Source organism: Strix uralensis, chromosome 3 (assembly GCF_047716275.1).
Source record: "Strix uralensis isolate ZFMK-TIS-50842 chromosome 3, bStrUra1, whole genome shotgun sequence".
Classification (NCBI taxonomy): Eukaryota; Metazoa; Chordata; class Aves; order Strigiformes; family Strigidae; genus Strix; species Strix uralensis.
In genome coordinates this window covers 85,195,996-85,223,723 of record NC_133974.1, presented here as the reverse complement: position 1 = coordinate 85,223,723, position 27,728 = coordinate 85,195,996, and the positions used below count along the sequence as shown (strand labels likewise).

The 27,728-nt window shown below is 37.5% G+C and overlaps 1 protein-coding gene across 4 annotated transcripts in view; it reads left to right on the top strand.

Annotated features, from left to right (window-relative positions):
* LYST (lysosomal trafficking regulator) overlaps positions 1 to 26,119 on the top strand; it is an 87,270-nt gene extending 61,151 nt beyond the window's left edge. For 2 of the 4 annotated variants that reach the window (XM_074863184.1, XM_074863183.1), the window contains exons 29-53: positions 24 to 215; positions 728 to 906; positions 2,031 to 2,237; positions 3,557 to 3,733; positions 4,207 to 4,283; positions 5,237 to 5,425; positions 6,114 to 6,259; positions 6,337 to 6,433; positions 7,078 to 7,139; positions 7,514 to 7,569; positions 8,611 to 8,763; positions 9,105 to 9,349; positions 10,090 to 10,156; positions 11,047 to 11,203; positions 11,601 to 11,741; positions 12,150 to 12,367; positions 13,693 to 13,923; positions 14,606 to 14,795; positions 15,689 to 15,825; positions 16,564 to 16,662; positions 20,107 to 20,246; positions 20,527 to 20,624; positions 22,211 to 22,367; positions 22,577 to 22,648; positions 23,994 to 26,119. In XM_074863184.1, coding sequence (XP_074719285.1) covers positions 24 to 215; positions 728 to 906; positions 2,031 to 2,237; positions 3,557 to 3,733; positions 4,207 to 4,283; positions 5,237 to 5,425; positions 6,114 to 6,259; positions 6,337 to 6,433; positions 7,078 to 7,139; positions 7,514 to 7,569; positions 8,611 to 8,763; positions 9,105 to 9,349; positions 10,090 to 10,156; positions 11,047 to 11,203; positions 11,601 to 11,741; positions 12,150 to 12,367; positions 13,693 to 13,923; positions 14,606 to 14,795; positions 15,689 to 15,825; positions 16,564 to 16,662; positions 20,107 to 20,246; positions 20,527 to 20,624; positions 22,211 to 22,367; positions 22,577 to 22,648; positions 23,994 to 24,132 — 3,626 coding nt within the window. In that variant the 3' untranslated portion in view covers positions 24,133 to 26,119. The other 2 variants (XM_074863185.1, XM_074863186.1) reach the window with 2 other exon arrangements.
* Positions 26,120 to 27,728: the final 1,609 nt, after the last annotated feature.

Genomic DNA, 27,728 nt, shown 5'->3' with positions numbered 1-27,728 from the left:
TATTAATGCTTCTCTACTTAAAGGCTCCAGAAAGTTTTCACTTGCTCAGTCTGATGCTCTGCTGATGAAAATGCGCTCACTAGCAAGTGAGGAATTCAACATGATGATGCAGCGGAGAATGAGCCAAGAAAATCCTATCCAAGCCACTGAGACTGAGTTTGTACAAAGGTTACAGAGGCTGACTGTTCTAGCTGTTAACAGGCTCATCTATTTAGGTGGGATTTCTTTTTGTTCCTTTCGGTTTTGACAGAGCCAATGTAGGGCTATATGAAAAATGGATTCTTGCTTTTGGAGTGTTGAAGTGTTTGAGAGAAAAGTAATACCACTGACATTAGTTTAATGGATTTAACTATAAAACATCATTCTCTTGGTGATCTGTCTCTCAGTATTATGTAACTGACAATCTGGATACAGTTTGAATGAACTGAACAAGTTGTTTTAATTCTACATTAGTCCGTTCATGTGTTAACTGCCTGAATTATTACCTAAAGATTTAACCCTGCCAAAGGGAGCATCTGCTCTCTTAAAATGCATCAGTTGGCATGTTTCTATGAAGTGGGCACACTTGTTAGCTAGACTTGATGACTTTGGGGGCTAGTTCAAATTCCACAGAAGCAAGAGAAAGTAAGTATGGTAAGTATAGTAGTAAAGACAGTGTTTGATTTAATGCTAACTAAAGGTCTTGCTTGAGATGGTACTGATCAATATGTGCCTCTTAAATTTTAAGCATCTACTGAAGAGTGCCTTGATGTACTGGGTATAACAGAAAACACAAGTCAAAGCAGACTCTCAGCATCCCAGCTGGAAGTTCCTGAAGAGGAAAGCCAGCAAGAACTGCCTAGCAGAACGAATCCTTTTCTTAAAGAAATGTTCAAAATGTTGGTGGAAGGAATCAAAGTATCCATTGTAAGTAATTAGATGTCCACATTAAAGGATATTTCATAAGGTTCCTTAATTTGGAACTTTTCATGCATAAAGTCTTCTGTCCATAAATACTTTCCTTACTGCCTCTCTCAATTCAGCTGTGGCATTAAAAACTTTGTTCAGCTTCCCAGTTATTTTGCAGTTTTAAATTAATAAATGCTTCTGTTCTGATTTTTACCTTAACATTTAGCAAAATTCTTCTTGAACAGGCACACAAAGGTTAAATAGACAGAATTCTGAGAAGTCCACAAATTTGTGTTGTCTCTTAAACCTCAAGGTTTGTTTGCTGGAGCCTATAAAGTAGGATCTGCTGTGCATCCATAGATGAGGGAGAGTTTCTGAGCAATATGTGTCTATAATATATTTTAGAGTTGGGAAGGGGAACTTTCTCTTCAGTTGTTGCTAAAGGGCTGAGTTTTCTCTTCTAGCATACAGGTGTTAGCTTATCAACCTTTCCAAGGTGATCAGGTTTCGCTTGGGTAATTTGAAATGGTTTTATTGGAAAACTTTACTGTTTCTTGCCTCTTTATTTCTCTTAGGTTGTCTCTATAAAAAGTAGCTCAACCTAATTTTCTTTCTAGCTCTGGAAAATTAAGTTGGTTAGGTCTGTTATCTTTCCATCATACCATACTTGTAGTACTTTTCAAAGATGGCAGGTTTCTTTTTGTAAGCACAAGCACCTCAATTCAGTGGCTGGTTTCTGATCTTCTGAGGTAATCCATTCAGAAACTAGTTATTAACGTAGAAGGGCTATTCATTAAAATAAGCAAACAAAAATCCCCTTTGATTTTTAAACTGTCTACATCACTATTTACACTTTTTAGATTGTTCAAACTGAATATTCAGTTTAGCTAGGAGTTGCAATCCTAATATTGGCAGATTTAGAAAAATGCTTATTTTATTGGAATGAACAAACCCTTCTTGCAATTTTAGTAGAATGTCTTTTAACCTGTAATAATCAGTAAACTAAAATGAATCACGTTATTTTGGTACAGTATTCTTTATTGTCTTACATTTTGATGATATTAACTGTGTTTGTTTTGCAATGTGAAAACTTGGTAAAAGGAAGCCCTAACCCTGTAATATTAAAAAATTGTCTCTCTTAGGGCACCACCAGAATGAGCACACCGAAGCAGCAGTGGAAGAGAATCCTCTTGTCATGTAAGGACACATTCCGTACGCAACTTGGGAGGCTTCTTGTGCACAACTTGTCTCCGGCAAGGCCGCTGCAAGAGAGAAAGCAGACTTTGGAGATGGTACATGAAGTAAACCATCCAGAGATCATGCGTGACTGTCTTAGCCCAAATTTGCAAGTAAGCTCGAGTGTTTGAGAAGCTTGTAAAACCTGTATTCATTTTTTGTTTAAATTTTACAATTACTTAGAACTGTGTACGGCTGAAGTTGTTCATTGCTGTTGTAGCAATGTTTAGTGGAATGACAAAGTTATGTCATACAAAATGGCTGTGTGTACCTCTGCAATTGTTCTATTATCCTGAGGGTGCATAGTTTTATAAGAGGCAAGGTAAGATTATGTCTGGGTATGTTGACTCTGTAGCATATCAAACATCACATCTCCTGTGTAGTGCAGAAACAAAAGGTGGTACTAGTTTTAATGTGAATAATTTTACTGAGGCTGCTAGAAGTTAAGGTACCCTGAAAAAGCAGATTAACGAAGGAATTACCCTTGCCTTGGAACTCTTAACTGCACACTTCCTGAAACTTAGAAGAACTGATTGCCACTAGATTTTAAGAGGCAGTCAGTCCTCAATCAAAGCAGTACTCTATCTTTTCTTACTTAGCCTTTATTAATTCTTAAAGTAGAATTGTGTATTCTATGCTCTTAACTCAAATAGCTGAACAGTTTCTCCCTGCTCTTCTGGGTTTGTCAGGAGAAAGCTTTTTTGATTGTGCTCTGTTAGTGCAAGCTTGAGAGAAAGCATTTCTTAGAGCCATGATCAGGAATTGGGTAGGAATGTTGCTGTTTGAGATCTGAAGGAACTGCAAGAATGAAATAAATTATGTAAGACACGCCACAGTTTGAGTCACTGTGTATACTAAGGAGAGAAAGTACTTATTGGATGAACCTATGACACTAATATGTTCCTGATCACACATACATTATTCAATTAAACTAACACTTTCACGGGTAAGAAAAGAGCTGATATACTAGCAATGGTTTCTCTGGGGGAATGTCATGTTGAGTGCATTTATGGCCTGTGTCTGCTTAACTTCATTGTCTGTCAGCTCTAATTTGATTAATCAAACAAGGTGTAACATTCTTGGCAGGCAAAATTAAGAGTCTCTGGCACATATTTCCTGAAGTATAAACAAGACTGCAGGAGCTGAGTACTTGGAGAAGAAACTTAGGTTTCCTGTAAGCCATTTGAAAAGTCACAAGATGCTGGGGCAAGTTTTATGTGGAGGATTAAATTCACTGTGCTCCTTCTCACTTTATAAAGTTCAAACATTAAAGCAGCCATTTTCTTTAAATCACCAAAAAAAAAAAAAAAGTAGAAGAAATCTGTCCAGGCTGACTAGAAAAGGGAATGAAGCTGGAGGAAAGAACTGCTCGGCGTTGTATTGTGGAAATGAGAATGACAATATATCTGATTTTCCCCTCTTCATCTTCTAGCATGGACCTAAATTAGTGCTCTATTTATATGAGTTAATGCACAATCACACTGATGAAATGACCAAAGAAGAACAAAGAGCAGCAGGAGACTTTGTGAATACATTGAAATGTTGTGGCTATAAATGCGTTCCCCTGAGCCCACAACCAAAACCAGATGTAATAAAAGCTCTGAAAGAGGTTTGTGAATAAACTTTACTTCAAAAACTGGATATATTTGAGACAATTTTCTGTTGTATGGGGTCAGAGTTTTACTGCAGACAGTGATTTTGTTTCCTTGGTGCATGACTTATGCTTTTGGGGATTCTCTTTGGGTTCTGAATATTTCCCTGTCACAGAGTCAACACTTCACAGCAAGCTCACATATTAGTGCTTCTTGGTTAAGCATCTTACTTAACCCAGGCGAAGGTGATAGTTTGTAATAAGCTACTAGTGTATCTCATTGTGAGGAAAATAATTTTTATGGTTCCTTGTGAAAAAAAAATTGTATCTAAATATAATAAAACTGTAATGAAGTCTTGATGGTTTTAAATGCTGTGAAGATATCAGTCGAACAGTTTTGTCAGTCTTCCTTTTTTAAATTGGCGTATCCTTTAATGTCTGCTTCCTTTTGTCCATCTGGAAAAAAAGTAATGTATAAAACTTCCATTCAGGATCAGAAGAAATATGAGATGGAAGAAGGTGTAAACAAAGCTGCCTGGGAGAAGACAATGGCTAATAATCGGCAAAAGTAAGTGACTTCTAAAAGTGGCTGCAAGAACTCTGTAAGAATGTTCTCTGTTCAGCACGCCCCATTGTGTAGTTGCCTATATGATTGTTATAGATATTTTTCAAATTAACAGCACTGCTAGCCTTCAGATGTTTTTTACCATTATAAAAACAGCTCGGTTGTAGGTATGTGCATTTTGATAGGTTGTATAATAAACGACACTGTGTGAACTTCAGAATACTGAATTGGTTTTGCATGTTTGACACTTCACCCTTAGTTTTACAGCTATTGTATCTGTCCAATCACCTCTCCTGTTGCTGTGGTCTGTGCAATTAGATGTAAGGCAAATGTCTCTACAACTAACCCTGATCTTCAATGAATAAAATATTGTTGTATTCAGCATAGGATTTGAACACTTCTGTGAGCTACGTAGACTGCTGCTACTAGGCATAATGTGAATTTCAGTACCTTGTGGTAGATTAAGAGGTTCTTCCCATTAATTTACATTTCAGGCTTTGCTATAAGGAGTAGATCTGAGATGCGCACACAACATGCTTCAATGTAGGCAACTGTAGCAGCTGTAAAGGTTGGCTTAGTCAAGTCTGTCCAGATAAGTGATAAGACTTTACTATGTTGAAGAATTTGAAGAGATTTGAGCAGTGGTAAACTGCTCAGACTGTTCTTACTTGAGATTTTTATTGTAATGAGTAGTAAAGCATGCTAATATATATCCATTGATCTTCTAATTGGCTTGTCTTTGGCCACAAGTGATAGCTGCTTTGAAGGCTAAGCAGCAGAAGGTCTTAAGTCTCATGAAAATTAGGTAGGCTAAGTTGCTCTGCATCTGCTGTAACAAGAACTATGGATATCTACAGCCAAACTGATTGTATTTTAGAAGGGTTTTTGGTGTCTTGCCTTCCCTTTTCAGTGTGTTTATCTGACATTTTAAAACACAACTCTTTTTTTTTCCTCAGTCTCTTTCAACGTCTGGATACAAAATCTAAAGACATTTCTAAAATAGCTGGAGACATCACACAAGCTGTGTCTCTGTCACAAGGAATGGAAAGGAAGAAAGTAATCCAGCACATCAGGGGGATGTACAAGGCAGAGCTAAGTGCCAGCAGACATTGGCAGGAACTTGTTCAGCAGCTTACCCATGATCGGTAAGTTGTTCTCTCAGTGAAGAAGCAGGAGAGGGACTTGATGCCTGACATGTGCTTCTCATTCTACTTAAAGGCACATGAAATGTAGATGATATTAAAACTGGAATTACTTAGTTTTTCTAATCATCTGATGGTTAAAGACTTGTAAAATACTTGATTCTATGCCATTGAGACAGGCTTTTTGTCAGGTACATTTTGCCTGTGCCTAACAGAATGAAGAATGTCATAAAGCTTTCATATCTTGTATTGCATTGATGGAGTAACAGAGCATTTCTTGGGTAATGTTCTTCATATTAACATCCAGATACTGTGTTCACTAATCTGCATAGAAAAAAGATGTTAAGTCTTGACAAGAAACCAAACAATGGTATTTTTACCACTGCAGAACTAATATGTCATGTTTGCAGCAGCTGAGTTTTCAAAATGAAGTACTAGATGCATTGTATCACTGTTTTCATCAGAATTAGTAACTTCAAGAGCAGTCTTACAGTAGTAGCTCATAAGTAGTCAATGGGATAGCTCATGAGAATAAACTACAAAATTCAGTCTTTTAATACTTTTTCAGAAATAATTGCCCAGTGTCTACTACTGTGAAACTTCTGCCTTTCTACTACTGAAAGAAAAACAGAATTAGTAAGCTATGTATACTGTCTCTGCTACCAAACTCTAACAGATTTTGTTTTTTCAGAGCACTCTGGTATGACCCAGTCTATTACCCAACTTCTTGGCAACTGGATCCAACTGAAGGCCCAAACAGAGAGAGACGCCGCTTGCAGAGGTGCTACCTGACTATTCCGAACAAGTACCTTCTCCCAGACAGGCAGAAACAGGAAGGTAATCATAACATTTTCTAGGAGTATATCTGAATTGTAATGACTGCTAGTGCCTTATTTGTGGGGTTTTTTTTATAGGTGTGATAAAAACTCCGTTATCTTACCTATTTGAAGACAAAACACATTCTTCTCACTCTTCTACGGTAAAGGACAAAGCTGCAAGTGAACATATAAGGTAAGGCTTGGGTTAACACGTACCTCCCTTTCCTAACTTCTCCCATTCCAATGAAACAGTTCTCACTTTTTTTGTCTAAACATTAAAAATAATCAAGTGAGAGGAGACAAATGTCAAAAATGGTAGGGTTTTTGCTATACTCTTAAGCAAAAGTTCAGAGCTACCAACATACACATTTTCTGAGTCTTAAAACAGTCTATCTCCATGACTTCAAAAATCAACAAAAGCAAATACCATCTGGTGTGATATGGGGATGGGGCTTCTTTCCTTACTTGTCACTTAGATAGCTAAGACAGGCAGTGCTACTAGATCTGGTAGGTCTTCCCATCAGTGTTCAAAAGCAAATTGTGTTTCCATCCTCTCTGCCTTTACTACTGTGTTACTCAGCTCTGCAGTTGTGTCAATTTATCACCTATTACAGGCACTAATACTGCCTAAAATAACTACGGAGAACACACAAATAATTACAAATACACTAATGTGCAAGTCTAGAAGGTTGAAGTTCTATTTTCTTTCCCTCCTTGAGATTTAAACCATTAGTGTCAAAGTCTTTCTTCAACCGTAGTCTGTGAGGCTGCTAGGTTTAGGTATGTGCTGAAAGGTACATAAATCCATAAGCAATAATACACTTTGAAATATTTCAGAGTTAATCGAAGATGTATAAGTGTAGCACCTTCTAGAGAGACTGCCGGTGAACTGTTGCTAGGTAAGTAGAATTTTCAGTCTCCATAAATACCTTTTTTGTATAAGATTCTGCTGTATGTATAAACTTGGGTGATTTTTTTTTTTTACAAGTAATTGAGCTGTTGCCTGACTGCTTATTGGTGATATACTTTGTAGATCAGTTTTGTCTGTCTTCCCTACTGTTTGCATGAGTGCTATTTGGACTGTAGTTAAGTTTTAAAGTCGCAGTCCACTTGCTAAAAGATATGGAATGATAAATTCTATTCCTGTCACGTACTGTCTTGCCCAGGTACTATTATTAGTGTTCTTAACTCCTGGACACTGTTTATATAGCACTAAGATGCATTGTACAAATAGTAATATCACGCACCTTTTCGCAACTATTTTTTCCTGCAGGAAAGTGTGGCATGTATTTTGTTGAAGACAATGCTTCAGACACAATTGAAAACTCAGTAAGTATTAGAGCATATTGTTCAGCTTTACCTTTTCCAAACTCTGACTATGACTATCTCTTGTCGCCTGCCACTGAGACTGCCAAAGTACTAGAGTTAGAGGTCTCAGGACAAGGCCAGCCAAACTGATTAGTTTGGGTTCAATGTTGCTTCTGTTGCCCCTGGCTGTGGAATCAGTGATGATGGCAGAAAACAGGAAAGGTGTGGGCCTGGGGCTGGGAGGGAGTGAGGAGGGGGTGATGTGGGGAGGCTTTGGCACCTTGCTGTCCATTGCTCTGAGTTCATCAGCATAAGTGCACAGAGCTTGCTTTGGTCTGCCCCTGAGATAATGTGACTTACTGGAAGCTGGAGCACTAGGAATTACAGAAACTCACAAGTGTATGAATTGGGCTTTACTTTACAGTATCTGATTCTTGAATTTTCCATTATGTGGGATGTTCTAGCTCCCCCTTATCCTATACAAGAGAGGACTGTTTCATGGAGGAAACTGGAACTGACCTCATCCTTCTGATATACAAAGGCTCTGATGTGTTATTTAAGTGTATATATCCAAGACTTAAACAGACACTTAAAAAAAAATCAAGATACAGGTTATACTGCTGAAAGTTTTAAACTGGTTTCAGGGAGGTCTTTCTTGCATTTACTAAGCACACAGCTCCTGTGGTTTAAGATGTTACCAGCTGTTTTGCTGTTTGGTCCTTCACAGAACTGTCAGAATTGGGATTCATGGCAAAGCTTTGCTTGCTTTGGTTGACTGTCCAATGTTTTAGCTTAAGAGCCAGTGAAAATATGACATTGTGTGCTAGTGCTGGAAAGGGAGCTGGAGCAGCTGGGAGCACGCATGATGCTCTGCCCACTGCCTTGAGGAGAATGAAGGATGAGAAACATATGAAGAAAATCTCAACAACGTCTTAAAGCAGCACAGCAAAATTAAAGTTTGCCTTACGATATGCTATATAGTTATCAACTGACTGCATTGAAGAGTTTCTTGTTTGGGAAATCTGCTACTTCAAATAACTTTTTCAATTGCAAATTCTCTAGAGTTTTCATGGAGAAACTGAACCAGCATCATTTTCTTGGACCTATGAGGAAATTAAGGAAGTTCATAAGCGCTGGTGGCAGTTAAGAGACAATGCAGTGGAAATTTTTCTAACAAATGGCAGAACTTTACTCTTGGCTTTTGATAATACAAAGGTAATGTGACACTGATGCATAATAATATATCAAAACGTTTTGCTGTGTCTTCATAACATGTACATTCATGCATTAGTTTTTAAGGAGACCTGTTGCATGGACTACTTAATTTCTGCCTAATACCTTTGAAAAAACTCTGCTTGGTTAGACTTCTAGACAAACACAATCATGTTGTAAAACACATCTCTGATGTATTAAGACATTAAAGAATCTTAGTAATACTGAACATTATTCCATTACAGCAGATATCTAGAAACTTGTGAAATAAGAGAAATGTACTAAGTCATGGTAGTTTGAAGCTTTTTAAATTATATGATTAAAACTGTGGTGTTTTCTTTTAGGTCCGTGATGATGTGTACCACAACATCTTAACTAACAATTTGCCTAACCTTTTGGAATATGGAAATATTACTGCTTTGACCCACCTGTGGTGCACAGGACAGATTACTAACTTTGAATATCTGACTCATTTAAACAAACATGCGGGCCGTTCCTTCAATGATCTCATGCAATATCCAGTATTTCCTTTTATACTTTCTGACTACACCAATGAAACGCTGGACCTAAATGATCCATCAGTATATAGGTAATATGAAATGTTTGGAACCCGTTATTTCCAAATACTTGAACTGATCACCCAGTACAGCTTTTTAACTTCATTGTACTAAACTGCACACATACATGAATGGAATTATTCAGGGACAAGCCTCATCCATAATAACTTGGGCTTTTTACAATAAGTGGCTGTTTCACCTCAGATACTTAAATAAAATGTCTAGCTAGTACTATGAGTGTATATTTAAAGAATGCTGTGAATTGAACTTACATACTGTCTTAATAGGATATGGATAGGCCACAGATTTAAGTAAAAGCTGTATGTTTAAATTCATGTGATTAAAGACTTCAGGCCAATTACCGAAAATTAAATAGAAAAGGAAATAGTATTAAATTAGTTGGCCAGTTATAAAATCATATTGTCTTCATTGTGATAGATCCAAGTGAATTGTCCCACCCTAATAAATTTCAGTTAAGCCGATTTAACATTTGTGTTCACAAAATCTTTGCCTTTTTCTGATGCCTCTGATTTGACAGAGGGACTCTGCATTTGCTTGCCTGTTACTGTGCTATGAGGTAGCCTGTGGGTCTGAGCGTGCCTTTAGCACCAGAAGTGGCCTTTTTATTTTCTGAACTCTCTTGTAAAGTGCTATTAAGTTTGCTTGTCCTTTTCATGATATTAAAACCATTGTTCTTAGTAATGCATTACTAAATGGTATGACTTGACATCTTTATAAAAATGACAAGATATCAGTACTACTTCTGTTACAGAAATCTGGTCAAACCGATAGCTGTGCAGTCTAAAGAAAAAGAGGATCGTTATGTGGATACTTACAAGGTAATTTGGCTAACTTTTGCTTCTTGCCTTTTTTGTATAAATGATATAGAGGCTTTAATTTTTTAAGATATATTGATGGGGGGGAAAAGAAACCACAAATCCAGTACTTGATGTCTATGGGATTCTCATTTGCAGTTTCTTGGGAATTGTTTTATAACATGCTTGGAACCTGGGTTTGTCTGTTCCTGTACCTAAAATCATAAATCAGTTCAGTCTTTCCATGTGACACTGCTGAGGAGGTTAACTTGGTATCTTCTTACATTAGAACACACATATATTTAAAGATTCCTAAAGATCAGGAAGGTAACATTGCCGTTTATTTGAAATTACTTCAGTGGAACTTCTGGCTATTCTTCCTGTTCCATAACAGAAAAGCTGTTTTCCCTGGATTACTCTGTTATTTTAACATGCCCTACTATGATTACAGTGCTCTTTGATTTTTTTGCTCTTTAGAATGTTTGAAAGGCTGTAGGAAATAACATGCTGGGGAATTAAAGCATCTGCAGCTGGACCTTCAAACTTACACTAAACCATGATAATACAGATGTATTATTTGCAAACATTGGGGTTTTTTTCCATTTCCTATTGAAAAGCCTGTGCAATGACTTCACCATGTTAGAAAACAAGGGCGTTGCGGGGGGGGAAGCCAAAGTAATAAACAGCAGAAAGCAGGTAATTTAAATTGGTTTAAGACTGATACCTAACTGGATATAGAAGTGATCATGTGTCTTTAGACAAAGTGTATTTGATTCCAAATCACTTTTAAATGTTTGTTCCTCTAAAAGTTTTAAGTGTTATTCCTAAACAACTTAAGCAAGCTCTTATATTTGTTATTGGAATGCAGTCTAAGTAGGAGGTTTGTGATTATTTTTTTTCTACTACTTTTCAAGTATTTGGAAGAAGAATACCGTAAAGGAGCACGGGAGGATGATCCCATGCCCCCTGTACAACCATATCACTATGGATCTCATTATTCCAACAGTGGAACTGTGCTTCATTTCCTAGTTAGGCTGCCACCTTTTACTAAAATGTTTTTAGCCTATCAAGGTAAGGTTACTTCTGCTTGCACTTGCCTTTCAGGTCAGGGCCTTTCAGATCTGGGTCCCAGTGACCCAGGAATGCTCTATGTTACTCTGTTTAGCATAGTATATAAATTCCAAATAGCTGAGTTCAGTACAATTAAATCTAGTGTGCTTTCACAGTAGACCCCTTCTGAAATTATCAAGCTAGACCATAAAGCTGAACATCTTACAAATATATCTTAGTGTATGTAGAATAAAAAGCTGACCTGCATTTGATTTGCAATCCATGTGTAACACAGTAATTGAGATAGCTGAGAACACTTAGAATTCTAACTGGAGAGCAGTTAACTGCTTGAAGTTGCAGATGTGTAACTGTTGTGTCCATCATCAATGTAATAAATTCAGTTTGGATTTCTTTACAGATCAAAGTTTTGACATCCCAGACAGAACTTTTCACTCTACCAACACAACCTGGCGACTCTCTTCATATGAATCCATGACTGACGTAAAAGAGCTAATCCCAGAATTTTTCTACCTTCCTGACTTTCTAGTTAACAGAGAAGGTATACTGAGAGAATAACAAAACTATATACCAGAAACAGCTGTATGGTTGAGCCTATGGGTTGAAACTGAGAATGTTTATATCCCTAGACTGAATATGCTAAGTAGTAGATGTATGGGAGAATTCTAGCACAAATTTGCAGGATATGTTAAAAAAGCTGTTATGTAGGACTTAAGGGAAGCTCTTTCATAATTGTCAGAGGTGCAGAGGAGCTTCCTGTTGCCTGATTTTCCCACTTGAAATGAGTATGTGTGGCTTGAATGTGTTTGGGGGGGGAACTTGTTAATGGTGTTGCTTTGTTGGTCAGCAATCACTGTGCTTTAATGGTGAGCTTTCATAGAACCCTATAAAGACCTTTTTGAAGTTCCTGTCAACTGAAATGTTGGAACATCTACTCCCCTGTTTCTAGGTTTTGATTTTGGAGTACGTCAAAATGGTGACAGAGTTAACCATGTCAATCTTCCACCCTGGGCTCGTAATGATCCTCGTCTGTTCATCCTGATTCATCGTCAGGCTTTGGAGTCTGACCATGTTTCCCAGACAATCTGTCACTGGATTGACCTGGTGTTTGGTTATAAGCAAAAAGGCAAGGCCTCTGTTCAGGCTATTAATGTCTTTCATCCTGCAGTAAGTATTTGTTAAGCAGTGTGTTTGTTCATTGTACTTAGTAACAATGGGGGAAAGTTCAGTCTGACTTGCTTGGAAAGCATCCAGCATGAAGCAAGATCCCTTGCTCCTGGAGTACTGAATAAGAAAAGGCTTTAAACATTCCGGTGCAGAACTGATAAGATCCCAGGGACAGTTGTGAGACTTGGTGAATTTGTGTTTGTCTGCCTTGCCTTGAGATATGGGCGTGGGGATGATCAGCTATGGGGTTTAGACTGCCTGGATAGTTGTTTGCAGTGTATACGGGTGTCGTGTTTGTGTGTACCTGCTTCCACCTCAGTCAAAAAGAACCTTTCGTTTAGGTAGATTGTGCTGCAGCTTTTGATATGATTAAAACATTTCAGTTTGTCCTGAGCTCATTATTTGTGTTCTTCCCTTTATATACATCTTGTGTTTTGTCCCTCTAATGAACACTTTCCCCTCCAGTAAATTTAACTTCAGGTAAGTCCTCATTTAACGTAAAGACTTCCAGAGTTTCACTGCTTAATTGTAACACTGATATCTTGGATTGTATTCTTTAGCTTCAGTCCTGACTATCACAAGGCTTGCTCAGCCAGACAGTCCTGGTTTCAGACACGTTCAGATGTGTTTAGTGTTCATTCTATAGCTGGCAGAGCTAATAAAACAGTAGTGGTTGGTGGTGGTGGCTTTTGCTTTTCAAGTAGCCATCCAGATGCTTTCCTCTTTTTTTTTTTGTGCTTAAGTATTGATTTAGTTATTACCTTAAATTTCAAATATTGTTTGTGTATGTTCATTGTTTTTTAAAGTGAAAAGCCTTTGTCAGTGTGACTGAGGAAAAGTATGTGTACACAGAGGCATCAAAAAGACAAGAAGAGAATTTCTACTCTTCTGAAATCAAAGGCTCTTCCTCCCTACCCACCCCAAATCAGAGCTTTAATACATTAATTAGAAAGAGCTACAGAAAACAAACTTTCCAATTTTTTTGTTTATCATCAGCAACCCTTCTGGTTTTGCACAGATCAGTAAAAGTCTACAAAGAAAACCTCTTTGCCAGAAACCAGGCATGGAATACATGTAGGAGCAGCTCACGTGACAAATCTTGAAGTGGTAGTTCTCCAGTGAAGAGGTGCTGACAAGGTTACCGTTCTCGATGGCTCTTTAGTCAGCACAGCCATTGTGGGATGGCTTCTGGTCCAAGTCTTAACCAAACAGCTGAAGAGTCTGCCTCTAAACTTGTGTGTGTGTCTTGAGAAATCTTTCCCAAAGACAAACTGGACAAGCTTGTTCTTGTTCCTCCCCCACCCTTTTTTTTCCCTTCTCCCTAGACCTATTTTGGGATGGATGTTTCTGCTGTGGAGGATCCTGTTCAGAGAAGAGCTCTTGAAACAATGATAAAAACATACGGGCAAACACCTCGCCAGCTGTTCCACACAGCACATGTTAGCAGGCCTGGATCCCGGCTTATCATGGAAGGAGAGCTTCCTGCTGCCATGGGATTACTGGTGCAGTTTGCTTTCAGAGAAACCAGAGAACACACCAAAGAAATAATATATCCAGTATGTCATTTTGATTTGCAAAATGGTTTAATTAACATTCATATGCTGTAGTTATTGTACCCATATGTTTACAGTTTCCTTCCTAAAACTGAATTTACTACCCATATTATACTGTAAAGAAAATAAACAAGATTAGTAAAGTGATAGTGAAAATTATTTTCATGCCTTTGTGATCTATCTTAGTTTGACACAAAATATATCTGAATTTATCTTGGTTATAGCAAATGGGTGTTGGAAGGCATTTCGCTTAAACAGTTTTATACTTTCAGTGACGAATTCTGGAATCTGTGTGCAAACCTATAGTAGGTAAACATGTACTGTGCTTTCTTCCATCTTCAACTTTTTCATTGTCTGTAGGACACTTCAACTTTCTTCACTTCAAACACTTGTTTTCCCTAAAGTCCAGTGAGAAACTGAATCCTTGCATTTAAAGAAATCAGTATTTCTCACTAAACTATCTGAACTACAAGCTTGCTATCCCAGCCCTTAAAGAAGTGGGAGAACTCCCTTCAAGCTGATAGTTTAACTGATGATACTATAGTGCTTCATACTTACCTTTCTAGTATTTTTAGAATTCTTCAGCAGTCCTTACCATGCGATTGCTTACAGGAATGTGATACGAATGATTCTTCCTTACTAATGAAATAATATTTTTCTGAAAACTTATTTGTTCTTGGTTTAGAGCCCATTACCGTGGATAAAAGGCTTGAAGTGGGGAGAATATGTTGGTTCCCCAAGTGCTCCAGATCCTGTTGTCTGCTTTAGCCAACCACATGGAGAAAGGTTTGGCTCTCTCCAGGCTCTACCAACGAAAGCTATCTGCGGTTTGTCCCGCAAGTTTTGCCTTCTGATGATCTATAGCAAGGAGCAAGGTATGAATATGAATTTGCTTATGCTCTAGATGCACAGTATCTGCAAAAATGAGCCATAAAAAAATTAAGTCTAATGTTACTGTTATTCTCCAGCAAACTATTCTCCAGCCAAAGACTGATTTATAAATCCAGTATCAGCTTCCGTATGTGTGGGATCTTTCCTGGAGGGTGGATTTTACTTTGTAATTTTCAAAACTACATAGAAGAATCCTGTAATTGAGTTGATATTTTTCATTAAAGTGACTGAAGCACGAGGATTTAACTTTAGAACTTGCCAGCAGATTCAGTCCAAGAACTGAAGAACAGATGAAAAGAATATGTGGTAACAGACAGGAGAATTAAGGAACATGATTTTGGAGGCAGAGAATGAGGGAAGTTATCAGTAAAAATCAGAGGTGAAGAATATTCTGCTTTCAGATAAACTCTTTGGGGGGATTCTTATTGATAATGTACAAACAGGTTCTCATACTCTTCTTTTGTTTTTCTCTAATGTGTACTAGTGAAGGTTCTTTAAAAACAAATGGCTTCACACTTACTCAACAAAAATAAGATTCTCCTTGAGGTTATGAACAATTATTTCTCTAGCTGGGAAGTATTGTCAGCCTCTGCTCCTTTTCTCCACTCCCACTAGATGCAACATTTCTTCAAAAGGCTTTATCCATGTTGCAAACTGTCTTTGGAGAACACTGAATTTTACATACTTTCTGAAAACTATGTTTGTAATATGTTACGGATTAAGCCGTAGCCTAACAGAGAATAACTTATTTTGAAACTTTGGGGGTTTTTATAGTCTAGCTTGTGGTGAAACACAGACCTGAGATTTTATTGTTGACTGTCAGAGTGATCAACTCTTTGATTGCATGTGTGACACAATATTGTATGCCTTCCTCCAGGTGTGAGAAGCATGCACAGTACTGATATTCAGTGGTCAGCTATCCTGAGCTGGGGATATGCTGATAACATTTTACGACTGAAAAGCAAGCAAAGTGAACCTCCAGTAAATTTTATACAGAGTTCACAGTTCCATCAGGTAAAAAAATCAGTCTTTTGGTCTCCCATTCAATATTGCTAGTTTAAGTGGTGGCCTGACTTGGCAGTAGGTACTTTTGCTTTCATTTTTCTTGGAGATGAGCATCATCATTTGCACAACTGGTTTTAATCTGATTCTCCTTTGGAATGTGTCCCTCCTTGCTTCAGTGTAGCTCATTCTTGGATATGTTCCTGTACTAGGCAAAGATCCCTTTTGAATGCATTTGATTTCTGTAGCTTTTCCCTCCTGTAGAATTTTGGTGTGGATTTATAAAAGCTTAAGTTCTGGGCCAGAAAAATGAATACAGGAAAAAATTATAGATGCTTCACATTAGAAGCAGAACTCCACTATAGTTTAGGATTCCTCTGAAAAAGATCGTCTAAAAGATTGTTAGGTAAGGCTGTGTAATCTCCATCACACTCCAATGACTGGCGAGATTCTACTGAAAAGATTTTGGCTGATGATGTGGCTGTAGATCTAGAAGTCTGCAGTAGTGTACTGCTCTTGAGCTGTGAATTCTGGGGTACACAGAATTTCCCTCTTTGCTTTGTTTCTGAAGTAACAACATGACCTAGAGCAGATATATTTTAACGCTTGGGTTTCTTTAGGTATCTTACATGGCTTTTCTTAGGATAACCAATAAAGAATCAATTTGACCAAACGCAATGGCATAATGAAAATAGCAGTTAGAATAGTTTCTGTTCTAATTTTTTTCTGGGTTTGTTTTGTCTTTCCAAGGTAACAAGTTGTGCTTGGGTGCCAGACAGTTGTCAGCTGTTCACAGGTAGTAAATCTGGTGTCATCACAGCATATATGAACAGATTCACTAGCAATATGGTAAGTTCCATTGGATAGAATTTATATTTAAGGATTTAGCTATATTCACTGTTATAGTCTTCTAACAGGGAAAGTGAGAAAAGGGGAGCATGTTATATTCAAGACAATTGCTAAAAAGATCAAGTAGTTGTTGACTATTTATTTCTGAAGGATCCTCTTTGACATTGTTAAATAGATTTATCTCAGCGTGTTTATTTCTGGCTTTTTCTTAAGCTGTTGTTCACATACTGCTAGCCCTTAGCCAGCCCTCTTCATCTGGATGCATAACTGATTACACATACAGCTCTGACTGTATTTAGGCTAGGGCTTGGAACTGAAGCTCTCTGGCACAGTGAAGCTCCCCACATTAAGGAGTAATTTTTTTCTGTGAAGGAGACAAAGCCTTTCAAAGCCTTAACTGAAACTGTGGAATGCATTTTCCCAAAGTAAACAACATTTCAAATGCAGAAAACACTTATACTATAGAGAGCCAGGGTGGAATCTCAGACAGTTTGTATATTAACCACTAAGCCTCTTCACTTTGTCATATTTCCTAAGGGGAAACTAACTTGCATTGCTTAATGCATTAGTGGGAGATACTGAGATACTAGTAGAAATTGTCCTGATAACTATGTGGTGATAAGCATGGTATGAAAGCATAAATAGAACTCGAAATTCATCTTCTGGTTCAGACTGAGTTCCTGAGCTTCTGTCTGACTTTCTCCAGCAGTAACTTCTACTCTTCATAGTTTTAACAAAGAGTTTGCAACTTTCTTGACAGGTCATTTTAGGTGTGTCTGCAGGATTAGTCATAGCAACAACTGAACTAAACCGTTTTCTCAAATTTAGCTTGATACAGATACAGGTATTGGCAAACACATTTGTAGTATTGTACTACTCAATGCTCTTGAATGGCTACCTTAGCATGGGCTAGAGGGAACCTTGGTATGCTCTGCTATGCCTGCCCAGTTTCCTGTTTTCAGGCAAACAGCAGATGCTTAGACTGGGAAGAGCACAAACATACAGTGATTTCTTCCTTGGCTTTCTTCCAGTTTCTGGTGACCTGCCACTCAGACTTCCTGAACTCAGCAGCACTTTGAGTTTAAAAAATTACATAGAGCTTGAAGCCTGCAAGCTTCAGTCAGTTGGATCTTAAGTCAGGCACCGTAACTGCTCACCAAAATAGTGAATTTGTAAATAGCTGGTACTAAGACTTAGATTCCAGTTAAAATGTTTTGAGGTACTAAAATAGAAATTCAGTATACTTGCCTTCTGCATTGCTAAAAAGAACTTCTAGTAGTGGAGTTGTTACTGTTCAGTTCCCTGCACTTCCTAGAAACAAGTCATTTTTGTTCAGCTGCACAGATGTTGTCTGAGACCATCTTTGCTGAATTTCTCAGCACGGACAGTTTTACATGCCCCAGGCAGACTGACCTTGTGCCAATTTTGTAGCTCCCGTTGTTGAGTCAGTTACCCAAGTTAGGGCTGCAGGGAATGCAAATGTGCTTCCTAGCATCTGTTCTGTATGCATCTTGTCAGCTGTTCGGTGATAAAGTGAACAGTCTGTTATAATGCAGTACTTGAAACGTGAATATCTTGCCCCGTTTCACATTTATATAAATTCAATGCATAGGTATAAACCAGATATCATGTTAATTGGATATGGGGATTCAAAGGCATGCTGTCAGAATTCAAAAATACCTCCATGTTGTACTTCAGATGTTCTGTTTTTCCTAGCCTTTGAGATGGTCAAAAAACCTAATGAAGTACTGCTTTGAAACTGTGATCTATCTTGACAATAAGTCATACCTTCATGAAAACCTCAGCCATTACTTTCTGGCTGTACAAATTACTCCAGCATTCACTTGCTGACTATTAAGAGTTGTTTTGCAAACAAAGTGCTTTAATGATCTGTTTGAATAAAACTGGGTGGTGATCATTTAAATTCTCCACTCAAGTGCTGTAGGTGATCATTTGGGATAACCAACAGAAAGAACTGCTCTTTAAAGGTAGATACATACCTGCATGTTTTTCCACATCTAGATACTGTTGTAGTGGTTGTCATCTAAAAGCAAGTGAGAAGTAAAAAAGGTATGGTATGTTAGGCATGAGGGTAATTATTTCACAACTTATTAGACCTTAATGCAGTTGGTGCTAAAATGCCAGCTTGTTTCATTACAATATTATTACAACAACCCAGTGAAGAATCAATAAACCAGTACTATAGAGGGAAGCTGCTAAAGGTGAATCCTGCTTTCAGTTCAGGTGTTGAAATGCAGATCAACACCAAACACTTAAGACATGGGAGGAACACAGGGTTATCAAAATCAGTTCTTCAGAAAATCAAAAGTCTTGATTTTTTTTTTTGCTGTTATGAAAAAAAAGTGTAATTTTTCTCTAAACGGAGCAAGGATTAAAGGATCTGCATGTGTCAGATACCATACTGTTCTGAGAATGACAACTAGATATGTTCATAAGTATATCTTTCTTGTATGAGATGCTCAGTATGAAGAGCAAAATAGCAGGTCTTCCTGTTGTCAAAAAGTATATTGACTTTTGCAATTTAACATAGATTATACTGTCCCTTTTAATGCAGAAAGACATACAAATTTTCTATAAACTAAGAGTTAAGCATATGTGTGTTTTGATCTTGTATGTTTCTACTTTTCAAGCTTTTTGTAGATGTGTTATGCATCTTCTACCCTCTTACAGAAATGTAGTGTGCTCTGACACATGTGAGGAAGCAAGCAGAAAAATCTTCCTTTCTTTTACAAAGATTATTCTAATCTCTGTACAGCAAGTTGTCTTAATTAAAGCATTAGTATTCTGATTAAGGAGCTCCTTCAACTTAACCAGTTTTCAGGAAGTCTGAATCATTTCAAATGACATAACTTGAATAAGAAGTGTTATTTGGTATTAAATTTGCTGCTTTAATTTTTATCTAGTGGTTTCTATATTTAAACTTCCTGCATATTTTTCCAACTTGGTATCACTGAAGGACTTGGCACCAACTTGAGGAATTCCCAGTAATTTACTGTACACAGTGTGATAACTGCTGAGCTGGGTTTTCCTTCTGTGTTTCCAAGTGCTTCCTCTAGATGCTAAAATATTGAGGACTGTTATTTTGCTGTCATGTGGAAATAGCAGTCTTGCAGAAAACAAATCAACTGATTTCAAGGTGTGTAATTGAGACAGAAGTAGTCAATAGTTCTTCATTTATATTCATTGGACCACATCAAAATGTTTGCTTAGACTAAAGCACTGGAAGCAAAAAGTTGAACATTAATGATATTGTATGGCTTATTGCATTATAAAGCATTAAGCATAATAGAGCATTAATAATGTTGCTAAACTGATGACATTAAAAGCAATGGGAACCATTTTCTGAAATCCAAGAATTAAACTTGTCCCTAGGCTTAATTATCTTTTTCATGAGAGTTTGTGTTTTATCTTGCTGTTTTTCAGCCTTCAGAGATAGAAATGGAGTCACAAGTCCATCTGTATGGTCATACAGCAGAAATAACAAGCTTGTTTGTGTGCAAACCATACAGTATAATGATAAGTGTCAGCAAAGATGGAACCTGCATCATATGGGATTTGAACAGGTACAAGTATATATGTAACTTTTTCCAATGGCTTTCTTGTTAATACCTGTTTTCCAACTTTTGGGTATCTTTACCCTCTTAACTGAATCTGTTCCATGTATATCTTAATGTGAAGTCAAACCTTTACTGTTCTTCCCATGAAGGGTGCTGAAATTCTGGAATGAATATGAAAAATACCATTATCATGCAAAATGTTGATTGAAATTCATCTAACTCTTTAATATTTTCCTCAAATAATCTTTTCTGTGTTTGAACTTTAGGCTTGTTCTCTTTTTTTCAGGCTGTGCTACGTCCAGAGTCTGGCTGGACACAAGAGTCCTGTGACTGCAGTTTCAGCTAGCGAAACAACTGGTGATATTGCAACAGTGTGTGATTCAGGTATATTTGGCAGTTGAGAAAGCTGTTTTGACTTGCAGACCAAACACATCATGAGACTTGCTATTAAATTAGTTATTGAGTGTGTGTTAATCATCTAAGGATGCATTTGGTCAAATAGGAGTGCTCTTTTTTGTAACATAAATTCCTCTAGAAATTATTAGATGGGTATTGAGTAAATGTAGAGATATCAAAGCTTGATCTCTTTATGAAAAGACTTGAAACTTCAACAGATTCCTGGGAGACCTAAATTCTGTGACGTTGGGTGCTTTTATTTTAAGAGATTTGTTGTCAAAAGTACAGTTCTTCAGGGAGTACGGTGTATTGTAGAGCAACAGAATTTGTTATTCACTCTATCACTTCCATACACTTCCATATACTTCCATATCCCCGGTGTAGATCCTTCCCCATCTTATTTTAAAGATGGTTTTTGTACTATCTTGTTTTCCACATAGTACTGTTTCTGGACGAGAGCATTAAGACATATTTAAGCAGTGGGGTTTTGAGTATTTCATAAATTGGGATGCTCATTGACTTGAAGATTGACTGTGTGCTACAAGACTGTATGGATAAAGCAGGGCCAAGTCAGAGCCCTCACACCGTTCTGCTGTCTATTAAGGATACTTGTGTGTATTGTGTTAACTTGAGATGGGAGCTGGGGGAATAGGCTTCATCTAAATGACAGAATATTGTTCTATTGATCCAAGGAGGTACAGAATAAGAAGGAAGAGAGCTTAACTTTGTTTATCCATATTATTAGAAGAGTTATTGACCCAATTCTCACTTTGTTTGGGCTAATTTTCTTTCTCTTGCCTTGAGTAAGATAGGTCTTACATACTGAAGTATCTTTTAGCCACCTTTTCTTACTGTACCCCTCCATAGACTGAACTGAAACTAATACTGTTCCAAATCAGGGGAGGGGGTTGAGGACCAAAATAGCACAGTCTATAGTAATAAAAGACAAAAGGAAATTATTCTGGCAGTTTCAGAAACCTAATCTTTAGGTTTTAAACTGATGTGGAGACTTTCAGCTCCCTTTCTGTAGCTCACAAACCAATTTTTTTTTCTGAAAGACTATTCTTTTCTAATTGGTAAGGGACATGAGTTTCAATCCCTTTCAAGACAAAGCAGTAGCTGGGTTATTAATTCTTTGATAGAATCAAATAGTCCCAGATAACCAGGTAAAATAACTGTGCGTGCTATTTTTAAGTATTTTGCTTGAAATGCAAGCCAGGGTACAAGAACTAGCTGTTCAAAGTAGAAAGCATGAATTCCCTCTTAATGCTTCCTTGTTAGTACGTGAAAAATGGTTATTAAAAGTAAATTCATATAGCATTTTGTAAGTACAGTGTTCCATAAATTTGAAGTGATGTTTTTCTAAATCACTGCAGTGATTTGGTGGTTTGCACACTCCCTGTCACAAAAGGAGGGAAAGAGGTAATTGTTTACTGCAGCACGTATCGCCAAGTTGTTTAAACCTTCTGATCTTTCAAGAAGTTGAATTCTTTAAAACTTAAAGATTCTGTTTCATAGACCTAGCTGTGATCTGGATTTATTTTTTAATACTCCCATGCTATGTTCTGTTGCAGTTGGAGGGGGTAGTGATTTGAGACTTTGGACAGTTAATGGTGATCTCGTGGGACATGTGCACTGCAGGGAAAGTATTTGCTCTGTTGCTTTCTCTAACCAGCCTGAAGGAGTGTCTGTCAATGTGATTGCAGGGGGGCTTGAAAATGGAGTTGTACGGTGAGCATTTGAAACTTTTATTTATTAAAATGCTTTATAACTTAGGTTCATAGTTTGAGAGCCTGTAGCCAAACATCATACTGATATTTGGCATTAAATAAGGTGAACAAGCTGTTGTTCAGCTTCCAAACTTAGTAGTTGCTAAATAGGTTATGTTTATCACTGAATATTTGTAAAATTAAATCTGAAGAAAAATTTATTTCTTTCAGACTGTGGAGTACGTGGGACTTGAAGCCAGTACGAGAAATAACATTTTCAAAGTCAGCCAAACCTATTATAAGGTAAAAAGATCTTAAGTATACAATAAATGGATTTTTCTCTTTGGAAAAAAACAAAACCAAAAACAAAACCACAACAAAATAGCCTTGAGTGTTGAATATGGATTTGACATGAGAACAGGAGGTAAACACCCATGTCTAAAAACAGCAATGCAATGCTACTAATTATTCATGAAAGCAAAATGAGCACAAGTGTACTGTATCTGTAATGACAGTAATAACTAGGTTTTGCTGCTGGCAGATAGAAATTAGCAGGATTCCCTTGAGAATGGAACAATAACTACTCTTCTTAAGTTTAATATTTTTCCCCAGAATCTGTGTAAAAATCAAAAGATAACTTTAACTTTGTCAAACTCAATAGACAGGTTTTTTCTCCCTCAGAAGTATATGAAAACACTGCATTTTCCCTGACCATTTTTTTTTTTCTGACGGTGGAGAAAGGAGTAAAGGAAACTCCAAGGAACCTGGAAGCTGCCATTTTGGAGTTCTTGTGTAATTTTGAGTCCCCCTGATGATTTATATAAGCAGAATTATTCTCATGCCAAAATGTTTTGAGAACGCAGTCAAAGGATATCCCCAGCGGTACAGTAGTCTGCATAGAGGTCTTAGAGTTATACCAAAATTTTATCTTCATGTGAGCATAGTAAGAAATCGCCCTGAAAAATTTTGTTTTGACCATTGCTGAAATATCATTTAAACCCAAACCACTAATCACCATTTTTTGGAAAGGAAAAACATTGTCTGATCACAGTTATTGTCTTTGTTACCTCCTTTAAGAAGCATATTTCACTAAGCTTGTTGATAATGTTTTAGTAGCTACTGAATAATTTAAAGTTTCCAGCTTAAATGAGACAGAAATGGATGCTGACCTTCATGCTCTCTGACATTACCTATGGCCTGACTAAAGAGCTTTACTACTGTTATAGCTCAAGAAATGCCTGGCTGAACTGAAGTCCTATGCTGTGCCATGAAATCCGATGTGTTTAGTTTGTTCCTTTGTCAGCAAGCAAGTTCAGTGGGCACTGTTGCTTCCTTTCAGAAGTCGAAGGGGCAGCCCAGGGGGAGAGTAGGATGCTGCTACTGATCCTACCCTTTTCTTTGACACTGCAAAGAAATGAGTGCTAAACTGCATGGCATGTTGAAGTGCTGGACAAAGCTGTAGTTCAGCCTGTTTGGTTACAGAAACGAATAAGCACGTATATGCAAACATATAACTATGTTCATGTACTCACTGGGTCTCCCCTGAGACCTAATCTTTGTTGGTTGTACTCTTACGGGTTTTTAATGTTTTCTAGCATTTTAAATAGTCAAATCCAATATAAAAATAGATTGTCTTCTTGTTTTTCAGCCTTACATTTTCCTGTGATGGTCATCACTTGTTCACAGCTAATAGTGATGGAAATGTTATAGCTTGGTGTCGCAAGGACCAGCAGCGCTTGAAGTTACCCATGTTCTATTCATTCCTTAGCAGCTATGCGGCTGGGTGATGACTATTTTTGCTGCTAACTCATGTCTCTGATGCACTTTAAATCCAAAACAGATTATAGAATCTTACTTAACTGGATTTTGAAGTTGTTTGAATGTCTCTAGAATGAATAGATTTTTTTTAAAAAAGAGCAGTCTGAGGTGGTTGTAAAACTGTGTATGTGCATGCACAAACTTGAAGCATATCCAGGTCACCAGGAAGCTCTGGTCATATACTCCAATACCAGCAAAGTGACTCATAAATGCTCTAACATACAAGTCAAAATGCTGCAATATAAAACATAATAGTATTTTTTTTAAATCACTTCTTGGACAGAAGTATTTAAAAAAATTGATTGGAAATGCTTATTCCCCCTCTTACGTTGTACAATATCAGCAGCATAAAGTTTTGTAAATATCTATTAAAATCTCAACGTATGTATATCTGATTAGTTGAGCGTAGTGTAGTTAGCTCTGGGATAAGCAACCCAAAACTTTAAAATCCAAGACCACTTAAAATTGCTTTTTTTGAGAAGCAAAGAACTCAGTAGGTGCTTTTTGCACCATCTTACGGTATTGTAATTGGTATTGAATTTCTGTTATCTCTAGATTTGTAATTTTTGCCATCTTCTCTGTTAGTATAATAGTCTTTACAACAGGCAAAAATAATATATTTGTCTTAGTGATGGGTAGACACCTCATGACATCATGAAGCAATAGTTAGATCATGGTTTGGTTTGTTTTTTAAGGTAGTGTTAACTCCCTAACTTCGTAATACCTAGCTATTGCAATTCTGTGGCAGAATATATATTAGATAGACACACAGCTTATCTTCCAGAGCTCTTAAAAAAGGTGTTAAAGAAGGCACAGATGTGCTCCTGTTTTAGTGTCATTGAGGCTCAATAAACTGTAAAATGTTTGAATTTAACTGCTTGAATAATCAATGTTCATAGGCATCAGATGATTTAGAAGAGTTTACACAGATAAACTGTGCAAATATGTTATTTATTCCTAGGTGCTATTTTTTGAGAGGAAAAAATAAGCCTCCATTGTGAAAGGCTTAACAAATTTTGAATTCTTAAACCAGATCAAAAATTAACATTTCAGCTGATGGATTTGAAGACCTCTAAACCTGGGACCATGAATGAGTGCCTACTGTAGTCATGTGAATGGTAAAACAAGAACGCTACGCAAGTCTGATGGAGTTACTTTGTTTTAAATTGCTTTGCTTTTTCACCATTGATGTGCTCTGCTATTGCCGTACAGATGAACTGCTGTATTGTCTCACGTTTAAGGTTCATCTGCCTTCAAAACACTGTATATGAAATTGTCAAGTTGTGATGAAGATGACATACATACAAATCTTTACATTTTTGAAAATTCCAAAGTCTTCAGAAATTCTTGCAACTTCCTGATTGAAGAACTTTTCAAACTAGAAAAACTTAAGAAGAATATTCTCATAGTCTGTGACACAAAGGCTGATCTGGTTCCGTTAAGCAACTGGCTACATACTGTATGAATTGAGTTTTGAACTGCATTTATTGTAGCAGCGTTGTATGGGATGGCTATAGTCATGTTTTTCACTGTCTAAATGTTAATGTAAGGTCCAGACTGAAAAGCTTCCTGGCTCATGTTGAAGTGATGTGCTTTATTTAAGAGGAAAAAATAAAAATATTGTGGTTTTGGGGTGCCTTTGTGCTCCCTGGTTTGGGGTGTTGCTCACAAAGGCTTATTTTTATAAAGTAGAATTCCACTTGTTACAAATCAATATGCAAAATGCTGGCCTTGTAAAGAGTGCAATATTATATATTTTTATGTAAAAACTGAAAATGATTTTTTGAAGCAAGGACTATTTATTCAGCTTAACATCCTGGAACTATTAAAATAACATTGCAATAGTATCTGTGCATGATGTACTGAAATTTCCTGTAAATGTCACATTCCACACTGTCTTAGTATATACACTGTCACATTGTTGGGTAATAAACAGATCTTTGTACCAAATTGTTGGAGATTACTAGAAATGTGGTTTTGGCTTCATTTCACCTCTCTTTTATGGATCTTGCACACCTTGCTCCCGATCTATTTCTGCTGGTTCTCATGTTTATGACCTACACCATGTGACTGTCAGAGAACGGGGGTGGGGGGGAAGCCCTGCTAAGGCATATTGCTTGGCCCATGTGTGCACGTGTCCTTCCTTCCCATAGGATGTGTGACTACTCTTTGGATGAAGTGATGGCTCTCAAAGCAGAGACATTCCCCTTCCTCCCAGCTGCCTCCTCCCTGAAAACCTGACTGAGCTAAGGAAAGGCAGAAAAGCAACTCCTCTGGATTCTCAGAGGGAAGGAAGAAAGAGGGAGACTGGGATCTCTGGGAGGCAGCTGAGAGAGGCTGCAAGGCTCTTCCTAGTGGAAGCCAGGGTTTGGGAGAGGTTTGTGTGGCAAGGCCTGACTATCTGATGCCACTTGCAGGATTCTGGGGTAAACCCTGATCATTCTGTTCTGATTGTGGAATACATGGTGAGAAAGGGAAGGGGAGGCAAAAGCAAGATATTCACTTGTGGGGAGAAGCGAGGGAGTCTCCAGGCCATTACTGAAAAAGTGAACCCTGATCTCAGGTTGAGAGATCCACTGTTTAGACAAACCCATGACAATGAATAGGAGAAACAACAGTTCTCCACTGATTTTCTTTTATCTGTGAACTGAATTAAACATGGTAAAATTTTCTGCAGGAAAAAGGGTTTCCATGAGGAAATAAAAATGCCTTTCAACTTCGAAACATCAACTTTAAGGATTGTCTTTGCATTTAAACCACATCCATCTTTGGAGAAAGAGTTGAAAGAGGTCCTTCATACTGAGCGTGAACCTCCCCCCAAGATTTCTTGATTTGCTATGATTGCAGGATTTACTATGCATTGTATGGACAGAACTTGAGAGCAGTGGAGGGAAAATATCACCTGGTTTGCTACTAACAAACTATTAGTTTACCTTTTAGTTTTCTTCATGCTTTGTTTTGTTTAAAGCTGTATTGGCTTATCTTTTTTTTTTCTTAGTGCATATGCAAATAGAAGTCATGCTTCCATATGCTGCCACTCCATCACAAAAAATATAATTAATACTATTTAAAAGCTCTGCTTGCCTTGACAAATATCCACGGGAACATTAGTTAAGCTTCTAGAGGTACAGACAGGACTCTTCTTTGTTACTGTAGTAAGCTACAGACTACTGACAAATGACCTCTGTAGAGATTTACTTGCCACTGCTCTGAAGTGGGGTCAAAGCCACTGATTTTTGCATCTGGATTGCTGTAACAGGATGTGTATTGCACAGTTTGGGCAGGTCACTTTTGAAAGAGGATTAAGAACTATGTGTGACTAGTCTGAGTAGACTCTTAAACTGTCCTGGGCTACCCAGCAGAAAGTAGTTGAGTAAAAACATGACCCTGCTCACTCTTTCCAGCTTTTTGCTGGGAATGCTAGCTCAAATTTTAAAATTCACATTCTCTAATGCAAGTGAATGAAGCCCATATAAGCCTCATCAGGGGGGTAGTTCATGTAGATTCCAGGAACAGAAACCATGCAAGCTGTTACAGGTACTGCATTCAGACTATAGGCCAACTC